Source organism: Oryctolagus cuniculus (genome assembly GCF_964237555.1).
Source record: "Oryctolagus cuniculus chromosome 17 unlocalized genomic scaffold, mOryCun1.1 SUPER_17_unloc_3, whole genome shotgun sequence".
Classification (NCBI taxonomy): Eukaryota; Metazoa; Chordata; class Mammalia; order Lagomorpha; family Leporidae; genus Oryctolagus; species Oryctolagus cuniculus.
In genome coordinates, this window is record NW_027208204.1 from 796,508 (window position 1) to 814,121 (window position 17,614).

The 17,614-nt window shown below is 46.0% G+C and overlaps 1 protein-coding gene and 2 pseudogenes across 1 annotated transcript; 2 read left to right on the forward strand and 1 right to left on the reverse strand.

Annotated features, from left to right (window-relative positions):
* Window positions 1–8,061: 8,061 nt before the first annotated feature.
* On the forward strand, window positions 8,062–8,835 carry LOC138847909 (transcription factor SOX-2-like; annotated as a pseudogene).
* A 1,618-nt stretch (window positions 8,836–10,453) lies between these two features.
* LOC138847910 (alpha/beta hydrolase domain-containing protein 17C-like) lies at window positions 10,454–11,200 on the forward strand. Its single transcript, XM_070067670.1, has one exon. The coding sequence runs from the start codon at window positions 10,454–10,456 to the stop codon at window positions 11,198–11,200; it is 747 nt and encodes a 248-aa protein (XP_069923771.1).
* A 4,098-nt stretch (window positions 11,201–15,298) lies between these two features.
* On the reverse strand, window positions 15,299–16,986 carry LOC127488647 (L-lactate dehydrogenase A chain pseudogene; annotated as a pseudogene).
* Between the last annotated feature and the right edge of the window lie 628 nt (window positions 16,987–17,614).

Below are 17,614 nucleotides of genomic sequence, written 5' to 3' on the forward strand. Positions count from 1 at the left end.
CACATAAGATAGAGTTCCAGGTCCCTGGCTTTGGCCTGGCCCCTGCTCAAGCATTTGCAGGCATTTAGGGAGTGGACTATCAGATAGAAGACCTTTGTGTCTCTTAAGTAAACAAAAAAAATGAACATTAATCTGTGTAGTGGAAAAAATACATTTTTTGAACAACAAAATATGAAGATAACCACCAGCAGATGCTATAAAATGCTAAAGAAGTTCTCCATGCTCAAGTAAAATGAAATAAGATGAATACATGCATTAGCAGAAGTTGGGAACCTGTGTCCTACCAAAATCCATTTGGATATTTTAACATTATTTGTAGGCCATACAAAATTATCAATTTAAAAAATAGCCTGCTATAGATTTATTGAATTAAGATTATCACCTGGGGCCAACGCTGTGGTGCAGTGGGTTAAAGCCCTGACCTGAAGCTCTGGCATCCCATATGGGTACTGGTTCTAGTCCCGGCTGCTCCTCTCCTGATCCAGCTCTCTGCTATGGCCTGAGATAGCAGTAGAAGATGGCCCAAGTCCTTGGGCCCCTGCATCCATGAGGGAGACCCTGAAGAAACTCCTGGCTCCTGGCTTCAGATCAGCTCAACTCTGGCTGTTGCAGCCCCTTGGGGAGTGAACCAGCAGATTGAAGGCCTCTCTCTCTCTCTGTCTCTCTCTACTCTCTCTGTAACTCTTTCAAAAAATAAAATCTTTAAAAAAAACTAAAATCTTTATAGGTATAATAAAAATATAATACTTCCCCTTTCCTCATCTTTTTAAACACTGCATTCAAATATTTGCTTAAAAATTTAAGAGAAAAAAAAAACAGAAGTAGCAGGATTTGACACCAAGGTGAAGCTAGACATGGCAAACATAGAAAAGACTGGAAAAAAGCCCCATCTTGATGATTTGGCCAAAGCCAGCTCATAGTAATGCTGGATAGAAGTAAGTATGGGAAACAGGACTATCAGACCACAGAGGGCCAGACAGATTAATAATTTCAGGATGGGGTAAATGGGAAAGCACCTACAATGTTTGGATGGATGATGGTGAGAAAACAGTCGAAGAATTCAAGATGAAAGAGAAACAATCAGTGAGGTCATGACATAAACAGAAAAGAATTCTCAGTAGATCAAATATAATTGTTGAGAAAAAATTTAAAAGAGGAGAGACATTTAACTTAGTGTTTATGATACCAGTCAGATAACTCCACAACACAACCAATAACCCAGTTAAGAAATGGCTAAGTGGGCACAGTGTGTAAACCACTACCTGAAGGCCAGTATCCCTTTATGGGCACCAGTTCAAGTCATACCTGCTCCATTTCTGATACAGCTCCCTGCTAATGTGCCTGGGAGATTCCTTGGGCCCCTGCAACAACATAGCAGAACTGGAAGAAGCTCCTGGCTTCAGCCTGGCCCAGCCCTGCAATGCAGCCATCTGGGGAGAGGACTAAAGGGAAGATCTCTCTGTCTCCTTTTCACTGTGTTACTTTGCCTTTCAAATAAATATGTAAAAAAATGGGCTAAGGATATGAGCAGGCATTTTTCAAAAGATGAAATATAAATGGCCAACGGGCACAGGAAAAGATGCTCAGGATGACTAGCCATCAAGGAAATGGAATCAAAACAATGAGGTTGCATCTCACCCCAGTTAGAATGACGATCATCCAAAAATCAAAAATGACAAATGCTAGAGAGAATGGGGGGAAAAGGTACCCTAATACACTATGGATGGGAATGTAAAGTAGAACAACCATTATGCTAGACAGTATGGAGATTCGTCAGAAATCTGAAAATGGATCTACAATATGATCCAGCCATCACACTACAGGGAATTTGACAGTGATTAAACCTAGTTATCCTTAGGTTAATGAAAACATCAATATATATGATACCAACACACTTTGAAAAGTATTTGCCTACTGGAGTTTATTAAATTGTTATATTGTGAAGAAATCTGGGACTTGCCTGTTGGAGATACAAGGCCTAGGCAAAAATCATGACAAACCACCAGACTTGAGAAGGTCGAATACAGGCTAGACTACTGCTTGGGACAACCATATCCCATATGCACATTCTTAGATTGTTATTGCTTGCTATTACATACTTAAAATACATCGTCTGAGATGATGGATAGGTACTTGGATTCCTGCTACCCTCATATGAGACCCAGATGGATTCCTGCCTCCTGGCTTCAGCCTGGAATAGCCCTGGCTGTTAGGGACATTTGGCGAGTGAATTAACCAGCAGAGGGAACATCTTTCTCTCCCCTTCTCTCATGCTCTGCCTTTCAAATAAATACTTTAAAAAAATTACAAATAAAATTACAACAAAAAGCCTCTGTTGATTTGTAATACATCAAATGCTGATACACTTTGATGAGTATGGAAAAATTTAATTGTATGCCAAATACTATCAAGAGAACTTCACATAGATATTTCCAAGGGCATGATTCATGCCGACTATGTCAGCAAGGATGTCAGCAAGACCACTGCCACTTAAACTGCTTGAACATCATGAGCATTGGTTTCCAATTTCTGTAAAGTAAATGCTTCTACTTAAAATCCATGGTATCTGACATCTGTTAATCATTTGACATTTGTCAACAGACAATGTCCTAGAGCACATTTTGTTTCATCTTTCTTATATGGTACAGAGATCCTGACAATTCCTGAGCCACCAGAAAAAACTATCAGGATACAGGGAGATTCAGCATTATCTCCAAATACAAAATGCAGAGAGGATAGGTTTCAAACAGTTCAAATTCTGGGAATAACAAAGGCAGAATTAAGTAATGGGAGTGTGTAAGGGAGTGCTATTTCAGATATGGCAAATTAGCCCTTCACTGAAAGTCACAGCTCCAAGATCACTCCAGTAAGTATCATTTCCTAGGCCCGTGCCTATCTTTCTCAACTACTCACACCTTCCTTCTCAAAGTTTATATAAAACTTGCACTATCACTCAGGCTTTGGTAGCTTACAGATGAGGTGAGATAGCATCACTCAATCTTGGTCACCCTGGACCACAGGATCAATAATGGCTTGGGCCATGAAAAGTTAGGGCCTTTACCATTCTAGGACACCTTTGCCTCTACTGTAGAACACCAGGGAGAGGGTTTGGTCAGAAGGGTAGATCCTGAATCATGGGGTCCAAGTCTCCATTCAGCATGAACATTTTATTAGAAAGAAAACAGACTCATCACCCAGTACCCTAATCTCCCACATAGAATCAACTGTCTTTGGACAATATATTTGGATAAACTGCTTTAAACTCAAGACCCCACAAATACAACTTCTTCATAGTAACAGACCTCATACACAATGTATGGTGATTTTGCTGGAAATTTGGGCATGTTTCATTTGTATTTGTAATGTCCACTTGTTTCAAATCTATAAGCCAAAAATGGCAAATGACTAAATCAGTTATAAACCTTGTATGACAGTTTGAAAATCCCTTATCAAAAGTGGTTGGTACCAGGAGCTGGAATTGTGGTGTGGTGAATACAACTGCCACCTGCAACACCAGTATCTCATATGGACAAGGGTTTGCGTCCCAGAGGCTCCACTTCAATCCAACTCCCTGATAATGGCCTAAGAAAAGCAATAGAAAATGGTCCAGTGGTTTGGTTTGGCCCATCTCTGACTTTTGCAGCCATCAGAGGAGTAAACCAGCAGATGGAAGATCTTCTTGCCTTCCCCCAACACCACCTGTAACTTTTTCAAATAAAACTTTAAGAAATACTTGGGCCGGCGCCATGGCTCACTAGGCTAATCCTCCACCTGTGGCACCGGCACCCGGGGTTCTAGTCCTGGTTGGGGCACTGGATTCTGTCCTGGTTGCTCATCTTCCAGTTCAGCTCTCTGCTGTGGCCCAGGAAGGCAGTGGAGGATGGCCCAAGTGCTTGGGCCCTGCACCTGCATGGGAGACCAGGAGGAAGCACCTGGCTCCTGGCTTTGGAACAGCGCAGTGTGCCAGCTGCAGCGCACTGGCTTAGCGGCCATTTGCGAGGTGAACCAATGGAAGGAAGACCTTTCTCTCTGCCTCTCGCTCTCACTGTCTAACTCTGCCTGTCAAAAATAAAAATACTTTAAGATCTGGCACTGTGGCATATCAGGTAAAGGTAAAGCTGCCACCTGCAGTGCCGGCATCCCATATGGGTGCTGGTTCGAGACCCGGCTTGTCCAATCCAGCTCTCTTCTATGGCCTGGGAAAGCAGCAGGAGATGGCCCAAGTCCTTGGGCCCCTGCACCCACGTGGGAGACCCGGAAAAAGCTCCTGGATGCTGGCTCCTGGCTTCGGAGTGGCTCAGCTCTGACCGTTGCGGCCATCTAGGGATTGAACCAAGGGATGGAAAGCCAACTCTCTCTCTCTCTCTCTCTCTCTCTCTCTCTCTGCCTCTCCTTCTCTCTGTGTAACTCTGACTTTCAAATAAAATAAATAAATTTTTAAAAAATAAGTAAGCAATTGTAGGTTTTCCTGCTGTCCTCTAAGCAGGACTGGGCTTAGAGGGTTACAGCAACACAGGGTGAAGGGGAAAGCAATAATGGATCCTAGGATGCTAAGTCACTAACTGAAAAGTGGTGAACAGGTTTCATCCACAGAAGACTCTGCACTGCATGGAGAACCATGAGGTTTAATGGAGATCCAGAACTAAGCTACTTGTAGATTTTACATGTTGTTGCTGTTATAACTCTTATGTAAAATAGTTATGCCTCAGCCACTGATCTAATGAAAGTCTGAAATAAGCAGCATAACTCTAATCATTGTTATGAAATTAGTCTAGTTTCATTCCATTCTATCCTAAAACTTTATGAACAAAAATGGACAAAAAGCTTGTGAATCTAAAATAGGAAATCCTTGGTATGCAGGTATTATATCAATATTTGTCTTTGAATATTAGAATATTTCTTTAAAAACTCTTAAAATATTCACTCATTAAAAGACATATTCTTACACTTTCATTATATCCAGAAGACAGATTGTATTTTTAACTTGTCATGTTATTTTAATGCTAAGTTTGGCAAACAAAATACTCATAACTAGGTTAATTAACAGTTGGAGAAATTTAGATAAATGTAATTATTCCTATTGCCCTTTTTAGGGTGAAAAAACAAATTTTTGTGATAACTAATGGTGTGGCAGATAAAGCTGCTGCCAGTGATCCTAATATTCCATATGGGTGCCAGTTTGTGTCCCAGTGGCTCCACTTCTGACCCAACTTCCAGCTAATGCCCTTGGTAAAACAGAAGAAAATGGCCAAAGTGCTTGGGCCCCTGCTACCCATGGGGGAACCTGGCTCCTGGCTTTGGCCCAGTCAGTTTGTGGCAATCTGGGGAATGAGCTAGTGGATGGAGTACCTCTCTGTCTCTGTGTCTTCCTCTGTGTAACTCTTTCAAATAAATAAACTCAATTTTTTCAAAAAAAGACTTAGCTATTTTTACTCCATGAATAACTATTTAATATTATTTAAACACTTTAAGGATATATATATATATATATATCTTCCAAAACATTTAAAATATATATGGATGTATATATAAATAAATAAATTTATAATGGTATGTACCTATATATAAATATATATGAAAACACTAGATATATTATATTCCCAAAAGCTTTTGCAGCCACTTCTCTCACCTCGGAAGCCCAAGGCCGTCCTGTGATGAACACGGGTTTCCCTCGAGGTCCCAACAGAGAATCTCAGGGCGCCTCCAGCCGCCCAGCTCACAATAACTGTAACCTAGCAACGCCCTTAAACACAAGTGCGCAAGCGCATCTCCAGAGGGTAGTAGATGTTGGTGGACTTGACCGAGTGTTGGGGTCATTGTGGGAATAAAACACTCGTGCTGCACTGACCAGGGCTCAGGTGGCATGGGGTTTCAGGATGCTGAAGACCTCGTCCGGAGTAGACGCCCTTAAATCCCTCTCCACATCTCCTGCTCCTCAGTTTATGCTCCCGCCACGTCCCTCTGAGTCCTGGGCGGCTGCAGTGGGAATGTAACAGATGCGAAGACAAAGTTGTGCTCTGTGATTTCAGATACTGGCACATGTGCCATCTAGATCAATCTTAAGAAATCAAAGCCGGCCTTTCAGAAAAAAATGTCTTCAGGCCTCTTGCATTTGCCCAGCCTTTACATTTTCTTTACTTTTAGTTTTTACTGTTATTTCCCTTAATTGGATTTTTAGTTGATCCATGCATTATTTTGAAACATGGTGTAATATTTATAAACTTTCTAAAATGAATGTTCACTTGATCCACAAACAGTTCATGAGTTGACGGTATGTTAAGATGCCCCATTGTTTTACTTGAAATTCCTGTTTTTCCCATTTCTGGCTTTTTCATTGTGTTCCATCAAATGTTCTGCTTTTTATTCTTGTTTTTCCTGATCCATGCATTCTTTATTCCATTACCAGCCCCTGTGCCCCATTAAAACAACAGTAGGCAATCCAGCAATCACTACAGTCCAGTTGCACCACGATCCGAGGCTTATGGTGCTTTAAAGCTTTTAATTTAGAGGAAAAAAAGGAGAAATCAAGACAAAGAAACCCCCAACCCATACCCACAACCATTACAAACAAGAGTGTCAATTGTTCAATCAACAACGGGAGTCACTCTGCAGTTACTCCCCATGTAGGATCTCTGTCCTTAATGTGTTGTACTTTGAGAATTAACGGTAAAAAATGTCTTCAAACAGTACTTTACACTTTGTGTGTCTATGTGGGTATAAACTGTTGGAATCTTTACTTAGTATATATACTAAGTTGATCTGTGTATAAAGATAATTAAAAATGAATCTTAACGAAGAATGGGATGGGAGAGGAAGTAGGAGATGGGCTGGTTTGTGTGCGGGAGGGTGGTTATGGAGGAAAAAACCGCTATAATCCAAAAGTTGTACTTCTGAAATTTATATCTATTAAATAAAAGTTTTCAAAACAATACAAGTATTAGAGCAATTCTAAGCATTTTACAATCTGATGCCCCAGAAGGGCTCCAGTCTTGGGGTCAGCGCTCAGAGAGAGGCCGATGACCTCAGCTTCGCCCCAGGACGACCAGCAGGTGAGAGACTTCAGAAATCCTCTCGGTGCTGGGACAGCCAGGAAAGCAGTCAGTCTTCCTGGAGTCCAGACAGGCCACGCGCAAAGCGGACGCCAGAGGGCAGCAGAGGACGAGCGCACACAGCGCTGAAAAACATGACGGAAGCAGGTGTTCAGGTTGAAAAATATTTGTGTTACCCGGAGAAAACCCCATGAGAACCGAAAGATGGTGAATTTTCTATCTCCATGGTTTGGCCAAAGCGCAAACCACTGGTCAGAGGCAGACAAGCCCTCTTAGTCTGGGTAGATGAGAATAAAGAAAGCAGATGCCATGGGCAGAGACAGCACTGGGAATCAGGACACTAGTTGAGGAGACTTATGTATGCCTCCATCCCCAGAGATATGAACCTTTGCCGATTCAAGCCTCACAGATTCTCCCTGTTATACATAAATAAACATAACGACAATAGAAGACCGTTGTCTATTAGCTTGCTTCAAAAAGCATCAGGAGTTGTCAAGGCATAGAAGAGAGTGTTTGCAAAAGGGGAAAGTAGTTTGCTGCCTCTTTAAGACCGAGACCGAGAGAAAGAAGAGAACGAAAAGCCTTTCCAGTAATAATGATAATAACAACAACAACAACAACAGTTGGTGGTGGTGGTGGTGGCACCGGCTGGAGACCGAGGGAAGCGCTGCTTTTTGATCCCGATTCCAGTCTCTCAGTCTCTCTCTCTCCTGCTCTCTCTCTCTCTCTCTCCCTTTCTCTCTCTCCCCCAAATCTCTCCTCATCTGGTCTCCTCGGGAAGCCCCGAGGAGGTGCTCACAGCACCTCTGCCCCTTCCCCTCCTCCTCTCGCCCCGCCTGCAGGCCCCGAGTCCCAGCCACCAAGGGTCGGGCCAGGCCCGCGCACAGCGCCCACAGGTGCAACAGCCGGAGCCGCCGGGCCCGCGCACACACAGCGCCCGCAGGTACAGCAGGATGGAGACGGAGCGCAGCCTCCGTGCCCGCGCACACACAGCGCCCGCAGGTACAGCAGGATGGAGACGGAGCGGAGCCTCCGTGCCCGCGCACACACAGCGCCCACAGATACAGCAGGATGGAGACAGAGCCGAGCCGCGGGGCCCGCGGCAGACTTCAGGGCGCGGGGGGCGGGCAACAACCACAACAGTCCGGATCGCGTCAGGCGGCCCATGAACGCCTTCCTGGTGCGGTCCCGCGGGCAGCGGTGCAAGATGGCCCAGGAGAACCCCGCGATGCACAACTCGGAGATCAGCAAGCGCCTGGGCGCCGAGTGGAAACCCTTGTGGGAGACGGAGAAGCGGGCGTTCACCGACGAGGCCGAGCGGCTGTGAACGCTGCACGTGGAGGAGGAGCACAGGGTTATAAATTCCGGCCCCGGTGGATCAGTGCACGCTGCCTGGCGGGCTGCTGGACCTGGCGGCCACAGCAGGTGAGCGGGATGGGGGGCGGGCGCCGGCCTGGGCGCAGGCGCGAACCAGCGCGTGGACAGCTACAGCGCAATGCAGGACCCGCTGGGCTGCCTGCAGCTCCCGGCACCGCCTAGATGTAGCCCAGGCAGCCTGCGATGTGAGCGCGCTGCAGTACAACTCCAGGAGCAGCTCCCGGACATGCATGGAGGGCTCTCCCACCTACAGCACGTCCTACTCGCAGCAGGGCACTCCGGCATGGTGCTAGGCTCCAAGGGCTCGGGGGTCAAGTCCAAGGCCAGCTCCAGCCCCCAGCCCCCAGCCCCCAGCCCTGTGGTTGCCTCTTTCTCCCACTCCAGGAAGCCCTGGAATACGGCATGTTGATGACTAGGCCCAATGCCTGTCCCGGAGTCGATGTTCCTAATCAATATACTCCATGGATCATATAGAGCCTGATCACCTGGAAGGCCCCCTTCGTGTCTAGCTGAAGTCTTCCATGAGGCAATTCTAACAACTTCGCTCTTCCCCAGTTATTAATGGGGCAAAAATGTCTGCAACTGAAAACCCACGAGCACCCACTCCTTCCAAGTTGCTCTCTGCCTCCCAAACAGTTTTTAAGAAACAGGACAAAGATGGAGACATTTGTCTGGATAGAGGGAGTCAGTTGATTTTCAGCTAAAATACTGCTCTTGACTCAATCACAATCAAAATCTCAGAGTCTGGGGATGGTGTTATGGCATAGCAGATAAAGCCACCAGCTACAACACCAGCGTCCCATGTGGGAGTTGGTTCGAGTCTTAGCTGTTCCACATCTGATCCAGCTCCCTGCTCAGTGGCCTGGGAAAGCAGTGGATGATGGTCCAAGTGTTTGGGCCCCTGCTACCCATGTGTGAGACCTCGATGAAGCTTCTGGCTCCTGGCTTCCACCTGGCCCATTGCTGGCCATTGTCCAATCTGGGTGGTGCACCAGCAGTTGGAAGCTCGCTCTCTCTGTCTCTTTCTCTCTCTAGAGTTTGAAAAATAAATCTTTAAAATAAATAAAATCTCAAAACATTTTCATTAAATTTGTATAGAATAAACGATTTGCATAGACTTAAAATTCATCTCAAATAATAATCAATATTGCCAAGAGAATCCTGAAAGAGAAAAATACAGGTGAAAGCTTTCTAACTGTAGCAGACTTTTAAATGTTAACATGTTCTATCCTTTCATTTTATTTTAGCAGCAGAGAGTGACAGACACAGAAAGAGATCATCTTGTCACTGGCCCACTCCCCAAGTGCCAGCCACAAATGGGATGTGGTCCAGGAAGAAAACAGGAGCCTGGACTCGATCCAGGACCCCAGGGAGTCCTGTATGGGCTGAGGGCATCCACGTCGTCTAAATCAGTGTTCCAAACACTCATTCCAGTGCACTGCATGTTTTGTAGATAAGCAAACATTTTAGTACTCATTTGAAACACTGAGTTACAATGAGGGAGGGAGGGAAGGAGGGAGAAGTAGAGCGAAAGGGTGGTGGGAGGGAGGGAGGGAGAGAATGAGGGAGGGTGGGAGGGGGCGAGAGAGAGAGAGAGAGAGAGAGAGAATCTTCCATCCACCGGTTCACTCCCCAGATGGCCACAATGTTCAGGGCCCAGCCTGGAGGCAGCCAGAAGCTTCATTCGGGTCTCCCTCATGGTGGCAGGGACCATGCACGTGGACCATGTCCGCTGCTTTTCCCAGGACATCAGCTGGGAGCTAAATCGGAAGTGGAGCAGCTGGGACGGGCGCCCTGATGGGATGCCGCGTGATAGGCCACTGCTTTCCCGGCAAGGCCACAATGACCGCCCCTAGAGCACCGAGTTAGAGCACTGACCATCCGGGACGGCGCCTCCGTCTGACGCAGTCTGGGAGGGCTGCACTGCCCTTCACGCAAGCTCGGGCCGCCCCCTGCCCCTCGCCCTGTGCCCTGCTTGTCCTGCAGCGGCAGGCGCCAGGCCGCCCTGATGCCAGGCCCCAGGATGAATGGGCATCTCGCTAGGAGAACTGCGGCGGCTCTTCTACTGCCCTCCCTGCCCGAGCATCAGCTCCGCCAAGCCGGCCTTCCTGCCGCCAAAACCACCTACGCCGAGCTTGTGCCCGAGCGGCGAGGCCCAGGGTCACCGGCCTGAGCGGCCGCCGCGGCTCCAGCCCCTGCCTCTGCTGACTAAGGAGCGCCCGGGCGCAGATCCCAGAGTTTGCAGCCTGCACCCGAGCGAGCGCGCGACTGGCGGCACCGGCAGCGCGAGGTGGACGCGGCCGAGGTGGTCTTCGCGCCCTCGGCCAGGCACGACCCGCGGGGCTGCAGGTTGGTGGCCCGCCCGCCCTGCAGCCGCTGCGCACTGCTCTTCTCCCACACAGGCACGTGGGGGACCAGGGCCAGATGTCAGCTTCCATGTGGGCCTCGGCTCGCGCATCAGATGCAGCGTATGGGATTCCTCGGTCTACGGCTTGAGCCCGGCCAGCCCCCCAGAACCGCCATGCAGACTCGCAGGTGCTGCGCCCTGGGCAGGGTCCCAGTCCCAAGAACTTCGTCCTCTGCAGGCAGAGCCCGGGGACTGCGGCCGCGGGGCACTCGGCCTCGCGGGGCCGCGCGCGCTCGTCCTCTGCTGCCCCCTGGCGTCCGCTCTGCGCGTGGCCTGTCCGGACCCCAGGAAGACTGACCGCTTCCTGGCTGTCCCAGCACCGAGGGGATTTCTGGTCTCCTCTCACCTGCGGGTCGTTCTGGGGTGAGCATGAGGTCCTCGGCCTCTCTCACGGCCTGGCCGTGTGTGAGCGCTGACCCCGGGGGTGGAGCCCTTCTGGGCATCAGGTGTGCAAGATGCTTAAATTGCTGTATGACTTGGATGCTGGTGTGGGTTGTATCGGATACGGGTATTTCTCTTGTTTCTCCTTTTTTTCCTCAAAGTTAAAAGCGTTAAAGCACTGTAAGCCTCGGATCGTGGTGCAACTGGACTGTGGTGATTGCTGGCTTGTCTACTGTTGTTTTAATGGGCACAGGGGCTGGTAATGGAATAAAGAATGCATGGATCAGGAAAAACAAGAATAAAAAGCAGAACATTTAATTGAGCACAATGAAAAAGCCAGAAACGGGAAAAAAGGGAATTTCAAGTGAAAAAAATGGGGCATTTTAACATACCGTCAACTCATGAACTGTTTGGGACAAGTGAACATTCATTTTAGAAAGTTTATAAATACAACACCATGTTTCAAAATAATGCATGGATCGACCTAAAGAATCCAATTAAGGGAAATAACAGTAAAAACTAAAAGTAAAGACAATGTAAAGGCTGGGCAAATGCAAGAGGCCTGAAGACATTTTTTCTGGAAGGCCTGCTTTGATTTCTTAAGATTGACCTAGATGGCACATGTGCCAGTATCTGAAATCACAGAGCACAACTTTGTCTTCGCTTCTGTTACATTCCCACTGCAGCCGCCCAGGACTCAGGGGGACGTGGTGGGAGCATAAACTGAGGAGCAGGAGATGTGGAGAGGGATTTAAGGGCGTCTACTCCGGACGAGGCCTTCAGCATCCTGAAATCCCACGCCCCTGAGTCCTGGGCGGTGCAGACGGCTTCCACAGGCTCTAGTGTTTGGTCCCCACAATGACCCCAACACTCGGTCAAGTCCACCAACATCTGTAAACAATCTAATCCCTCAGTTTTACCAGGTGGGAATCATGCACATGCGCACTAAGCACACTTGGCCACCGGACTTCTGTGCGCAGGCGCAGTGACTGCCCTCTGGAGATGCGCTTGCGCACTTGTGTTTAAGGGCGTTGCTAGGTTACAGTCATTGTGAGCTAGGCGGCTGGAGGCTCCCTGAGATTCTCTGTTGGGACCTCGAGGGAAACCGGTGTTCATCACAGGAGGGCCTTAGGCATCCGAGGTGAGAGAAGTGGCTGCAAAAGCTTTTGGGAATATAATATATCTAGCGTTTTCATATATTTATATGTAGGTATATACCGTTATAAATCATTTTATATATACATCCATATATATTTTAAATGTTTTTGGAGGATATACATATATAATCTCCTAGAAGTGTTTAAATAATATTAAATAGCTGTTTATGGAGTAAAGATAACTAAATTATTCTTTTTTTAAAAAAAGTTGAGTTTAGGCCCACGCTGTGGCTCACTAGGCTTTTCCTACGTCTGCGGCACCAGCAGTCTGGGTTCTAGTGCTGGCTGGGGCGCTGGTTCTGTCCCGGTTGCTCTTTTCCAGTCAGCTCTCTGCTGTGGCCCGGGAGTGCAGTGGAGGATGGCCCAAGTGCTTGGGCCCTGCACCTGGCTCCTAACTTCAGATCGGCGCAGCTCGCAGGCTGTAGCAGCCATTTGGGGGGTGAACCAACAGAAGGAAGACCTTTCTCTGTCTCTCTCACTGTCTAACTCTTTCTGTAAAAAAAAATTGAGTTTATTTATTTGAAAGAGTTACACAGACAGAGGAAGACAGACACGGAGATAGAGAGATACTCCATCCACTGGCTCATTCCCCTGATGGCCACAATAGTCAGGAACTGACTGGGCCAAAGCCAGGAGCCAGGTTCCCCCATGGGTAGCAGGGGTCCAAGCACTGGAACCGTCTTCCTCTGTTTTACCCAGTGCATTAGCTGGAAGTTGGATCAGAAGTGGAGCCACTGGGACACAAACCAGCACCCATGTGGGTTGTAGGGATCACTGGCAACAGCTTTATCTCTCACACCACAATCATGGGCCTCAACATTATTTCTTGTTTTGTAGTTGTCTTCTGTGTCTGAAGAAACAAGTTGGTTCCTTTGGTTAACTATAGGAATTAATACAAATATTTAGTTGCACTAGGTATAATAATTAGAAATATAACTATGTATATTAGATAATAGATATTATTTTAAACTCCTTATTAAGTTATTATAAGATGAATATCACATGTATTGCTTGTTTATTATACTGATAAATTTTTTACCTATAAGTTTCTTTAAACTTATAGGTAAAAGATTGAGATTATATCCTATTTATATGTTTATGTATATCTTTGTATGCATTCATATAAAGGTATATTTATAAATCCTTTTGTACAAAGTTGTACACTGATAATGTGCCAGAAGACTAAAATTCTTATTTGAATATTTTTATGTGTATGTAGATTGATGGAAGTTATTTTTTCATGAAGTTATTGTGTTAACTGTTGGTGTTTATCAATATCTTCAGAAATCATCTTTAAAAAAAATACTTTTAAACAAAAAGCTGATTTCCTTTTTCAAGTCTTTATTGGTGAGTGATTTCACAGTGTTAAGTATATATATTTCTTTCTTTAGATGTTTATGACTTACACATTGTCCCTTGTAACAACTATTCATAGTTTTATCCTCCCTACATGTAGCATAATACAACTACTAAGAAGTCTTTATGCCCAAATTGCATTTTTGTTTCATAAAATGGTAATCAGGTACACAAAAATTTGCTTTTTCACCCTAAAAAAGAAGGGTCAATGGGAATAACTACATTTATCTAAATTTCTCCAACTTTTAATTAACCTAGTTATGAGAATTTTGTTTACTAAAAAGCATTAAAAATGTGCAAGTTAAAAATAAAATTTATCTTCTGGATGTAATGAAAATATAACAATATGTATTTTAATGAGTGAACATTTTCAAAAGTTTTTTTAAGAAACCCACTCACATTCAAAGACAAGTATTGGCTGGTGCCATGGCTCACTAGGCTAATCCTCCACACTCCAGGTTCTAGTGCTTGTTGGGGCCCCGGTTCTGTCCCAGTTGCTCCTCTTCCAGTCCAGCTCTCTGCTGTGGTCCGGGAGTGCAGTGGAGGATGGCCCAAGTGCTTGGACCCTGCACCCGCATAGGAGACCAGGAGGAAGCACCTGGCTCCTGGCTTCAGATCAGTGCAGCGTGCCAGCCGTGGCAGCCATTTGGGGAGTAAACCAATGGAAGGAAAACCTTTCTCTCTGTCTCTATCTCTCACTGTCTAACTCTGCCTGTCAAAAAAAAAAAAAAAAAGACAAATATTGATATAATACCTGCCTACCAAGGATTTCCTATTTTAGATTCACAAGCTTTTTGTCCATTTTTGTTCATAAAGTTTCAGGGTAGAATGGAAGGAAGCTAGACTAATTTCATAACAATGATTAGAGTTATGCTGCTTATTTCAGACTTTCATTAGATCAGTGGCTGAGGCATAACTATTTTACAAAAGAGTTATAACAGCAACAACATGTAAAATCTACAAGTAGCTTAGTTCTGGATCTCCATTAAACCTCATGGTTCTCCATGCAGTGCAGAGTCTTCTGTGGATGAACCTGCTCACCACTTTTCAGTTAGTGACTAAGCATCCTAGGATCCATTATTGCTTTCCCCTTCACCCTGTGTTGCTGTAACCCTCTAAGCCCAGTCCTGCTTTTTCATTTAGTCATAGCAGGAAAACCTACAAATACTTCTTTTTTAAGATTTATTTATTTTATTTGCAAGAGTTATATAGAGAGAAGGAGAGGCAGAGAGAGAGAGATAGAGAGAGAGAGAGAGAGAGAGAGAGAGAGAGGAAGAGGAAGGTCTTCCATTGGCTGGTTCAATCCCCAGATGGCTGCAATTGCCAGAGCTTAGCCGATCAGAAGCCAGGAGCCAGGAGCTTCTTCCAGCTGAGCCAGAAGCTTCTTCTGGGTCTCCCATGTGGGTGCAGGGGCACAAGGACTTGGACTATCTTCTACTCCTTTCCCAGGCCATAGCAGAGAGCTGGATCAGAAGTGTAGTGGCCGGGTCTTGAACCGGCATCCATAATGGGATGCTGGCACTGCAGGCGGCAGCTTTATCTGCTAAGCCATAGTGCCAGCTCCTCAAGTATTTTTTTTTCACTGTTCAAGGTTTATTTAGTGATTTAGTTGGTATGACACATGGATAGCTGGTTGAATTGCTATATGTAGATCTTTCTTTTTACATTATGTGCAGTGTACACTACTCATACATACAATACACAAAATAAGATCCTTTAGAACAGTTATGCACAAGACATGCAATATTGAGTTTATACAATATTGGATCCCAGGTTATGACTGACTAGGAAAAAAAGTTGGACTAAGCACGTTTGGTGAAGGGACCAGAAGTTACGTAGCACACAGTAAACGCACGTCTAGTCGGAAGGGCAACTGGAGCTCGTGCAACACAGGCAGTGGCACCTCAGAGGTGGGGAACTATATCTTAGGCTGACCAGCTCAGGATGACACAAAGTCAGTGTCACCCAGTACCTGGATGTAGCTGTCGGATTTTGTAAACCATTCTATTTCTAACTTTAGGAAACATGGTTTTTTCCCTCCCTAGGCCATCATGATCTCACTGCTTTAATCATGGATCAGATTAAAAAGGACCACATGCACAACCTCCAACTAAAACCCTGTAGTAGCCTAGACAGTGAAGTGGTAGGACATTATCCAAAGACTTTAAAACTGCAGCTCTTTTTGGATTCCCCAAAGCGTGTCCGCGCTCTTCTTCAAGTGGGCCTCTTTTTCAGAGGTCAGAGTCACCTTCACAATGTCTGAGATCCCGTTTTGTCCCAAGACGCAAGGAACACTAAGGAAGACATCCTCCTGTATTCCATAGAGCCCCTTAATCATGGTGGAAATCAGATGCACCCTCCTGAGATTCTTCATTATGCTTTCTGCCAGATCTGCCACAGACAATCCAATGGCCCAGGATGTGTATCCCTTCAGCTTGATCACCTCACAAGCACTGTCTACCACTTGTTTGTGAACCGATTTCCACTGTTCCTTGTCTGCATCGGTCCCTAACTCTGGGTGCAGTCTTCAGGGAGACACCAGAAACATTCATGCCGCTCCACACAGGCACACTTGAATCTCCATGCTCGCCAGGGATCCAGCCGTGACAGCTCAGTGGGTGAACTCCCAGCCTTTCCCCCATCAGGTAATGGAAGCGGGCTGAATCCAGATTGCAACCACTTCCAATCACACAGTTTTTGGGAAAGCCACTTATCTTCCAGGCCACATAGGTCAGATAGCCACTGGATTGGAAACAACAAGCAACTTGCAGTTGGGGCTGTACTTGACAACATTGGGAATGATGAATTTGAAGATGTTCACGTTACACTGGACCAAGTTCAGACGGCTTTTTCCCTCTTGCTGTCGTGCCCCACCCGTGGTGATCTCCAGCTTGGAGTTGGCCGTCACACTGTAGTCCTTGCCAGAGACAATTTTAGGGGTTCTAAGGAAAAGGCTGCCATGCTGGAGATCCATCATCTCTCCCTTCAGTTTATCTTCCATGACGTCAACAAGAGCAAGTTCATCCGCCAAGTCCTTCATTAACATACTGATGGCACAGGCCATGCCCACAGCACCAACCCCCACAACCGTGATCTTATTTTGGGGGACATGTTCTTCCTTCAGAAGGTTGTGAATCAGCTGATCCTTGAGAGCTGCCATTTTGGACCTGGAACCAAAAGGAATCGGGAGTGCATGTCGGACAGGCATGAGGGGCGCTTGGTAATGGGACCCGGGCTCGGCGGCAGCGGCTCCAGCACTCAAGTGTTTCTTAAATACTTTTTTGTTTGAAAAAGTTACAGGTGGTATTGGGGAAAGGCAGGTAGATCCTCCAAGGTTTACTTGCCTGAAGGCTGAAAAAGTCAGAGATGGGCCAGACCAAAGTCGAGAGCATCAGCTAAGTCTCCCACATGATTAGCAATAGCCCAAACACCTGGACCATCTTCTATTGCTTTTCTTAGGTCATTATCAGGGAGTTAGATTGAAGTGGAGCCTCTGGGATGCAAACCCTTGTCCATATGAGATACTGGTGTTGCAGGTGGCAGTTGTATTCACCACACCACAATTCCAGCTCCTGGTACCAACCACTTTTGATAAGGGATTTTCAAACTGTCATACAAGGCTTATAACTGATTTAGTCATTTGCCATTTTGGCTTATCCATTGGAGCATGAGGACACTACAAATACGAGTGAAACATTCCCCCAAATTTCCAGCAAAATCACCATACAGTGTGTATGAGATCTGTTACTATGAGGCAGTTGAATTTGTGGGGTTTTGTCATGTCTCATCAGTCAATGAAGCTTCTGGTTCATTCCTATGTGTGGCCTTCCCAGTACCCTTGTTTGAGTTTAATAAGTTTATCCAAATATATTGTCCAAAGACAGTTG

Bases quoted from the DNA above. Each gene is read 5' to 3' on its own strand.
- LOC138847910 (XM_070067670.1), top strand. From the start codon at position 10,454: ATGGGCATCTCGCTAGGAGAACTGCGGCGGCTCTTCTACTGCCCTCCC.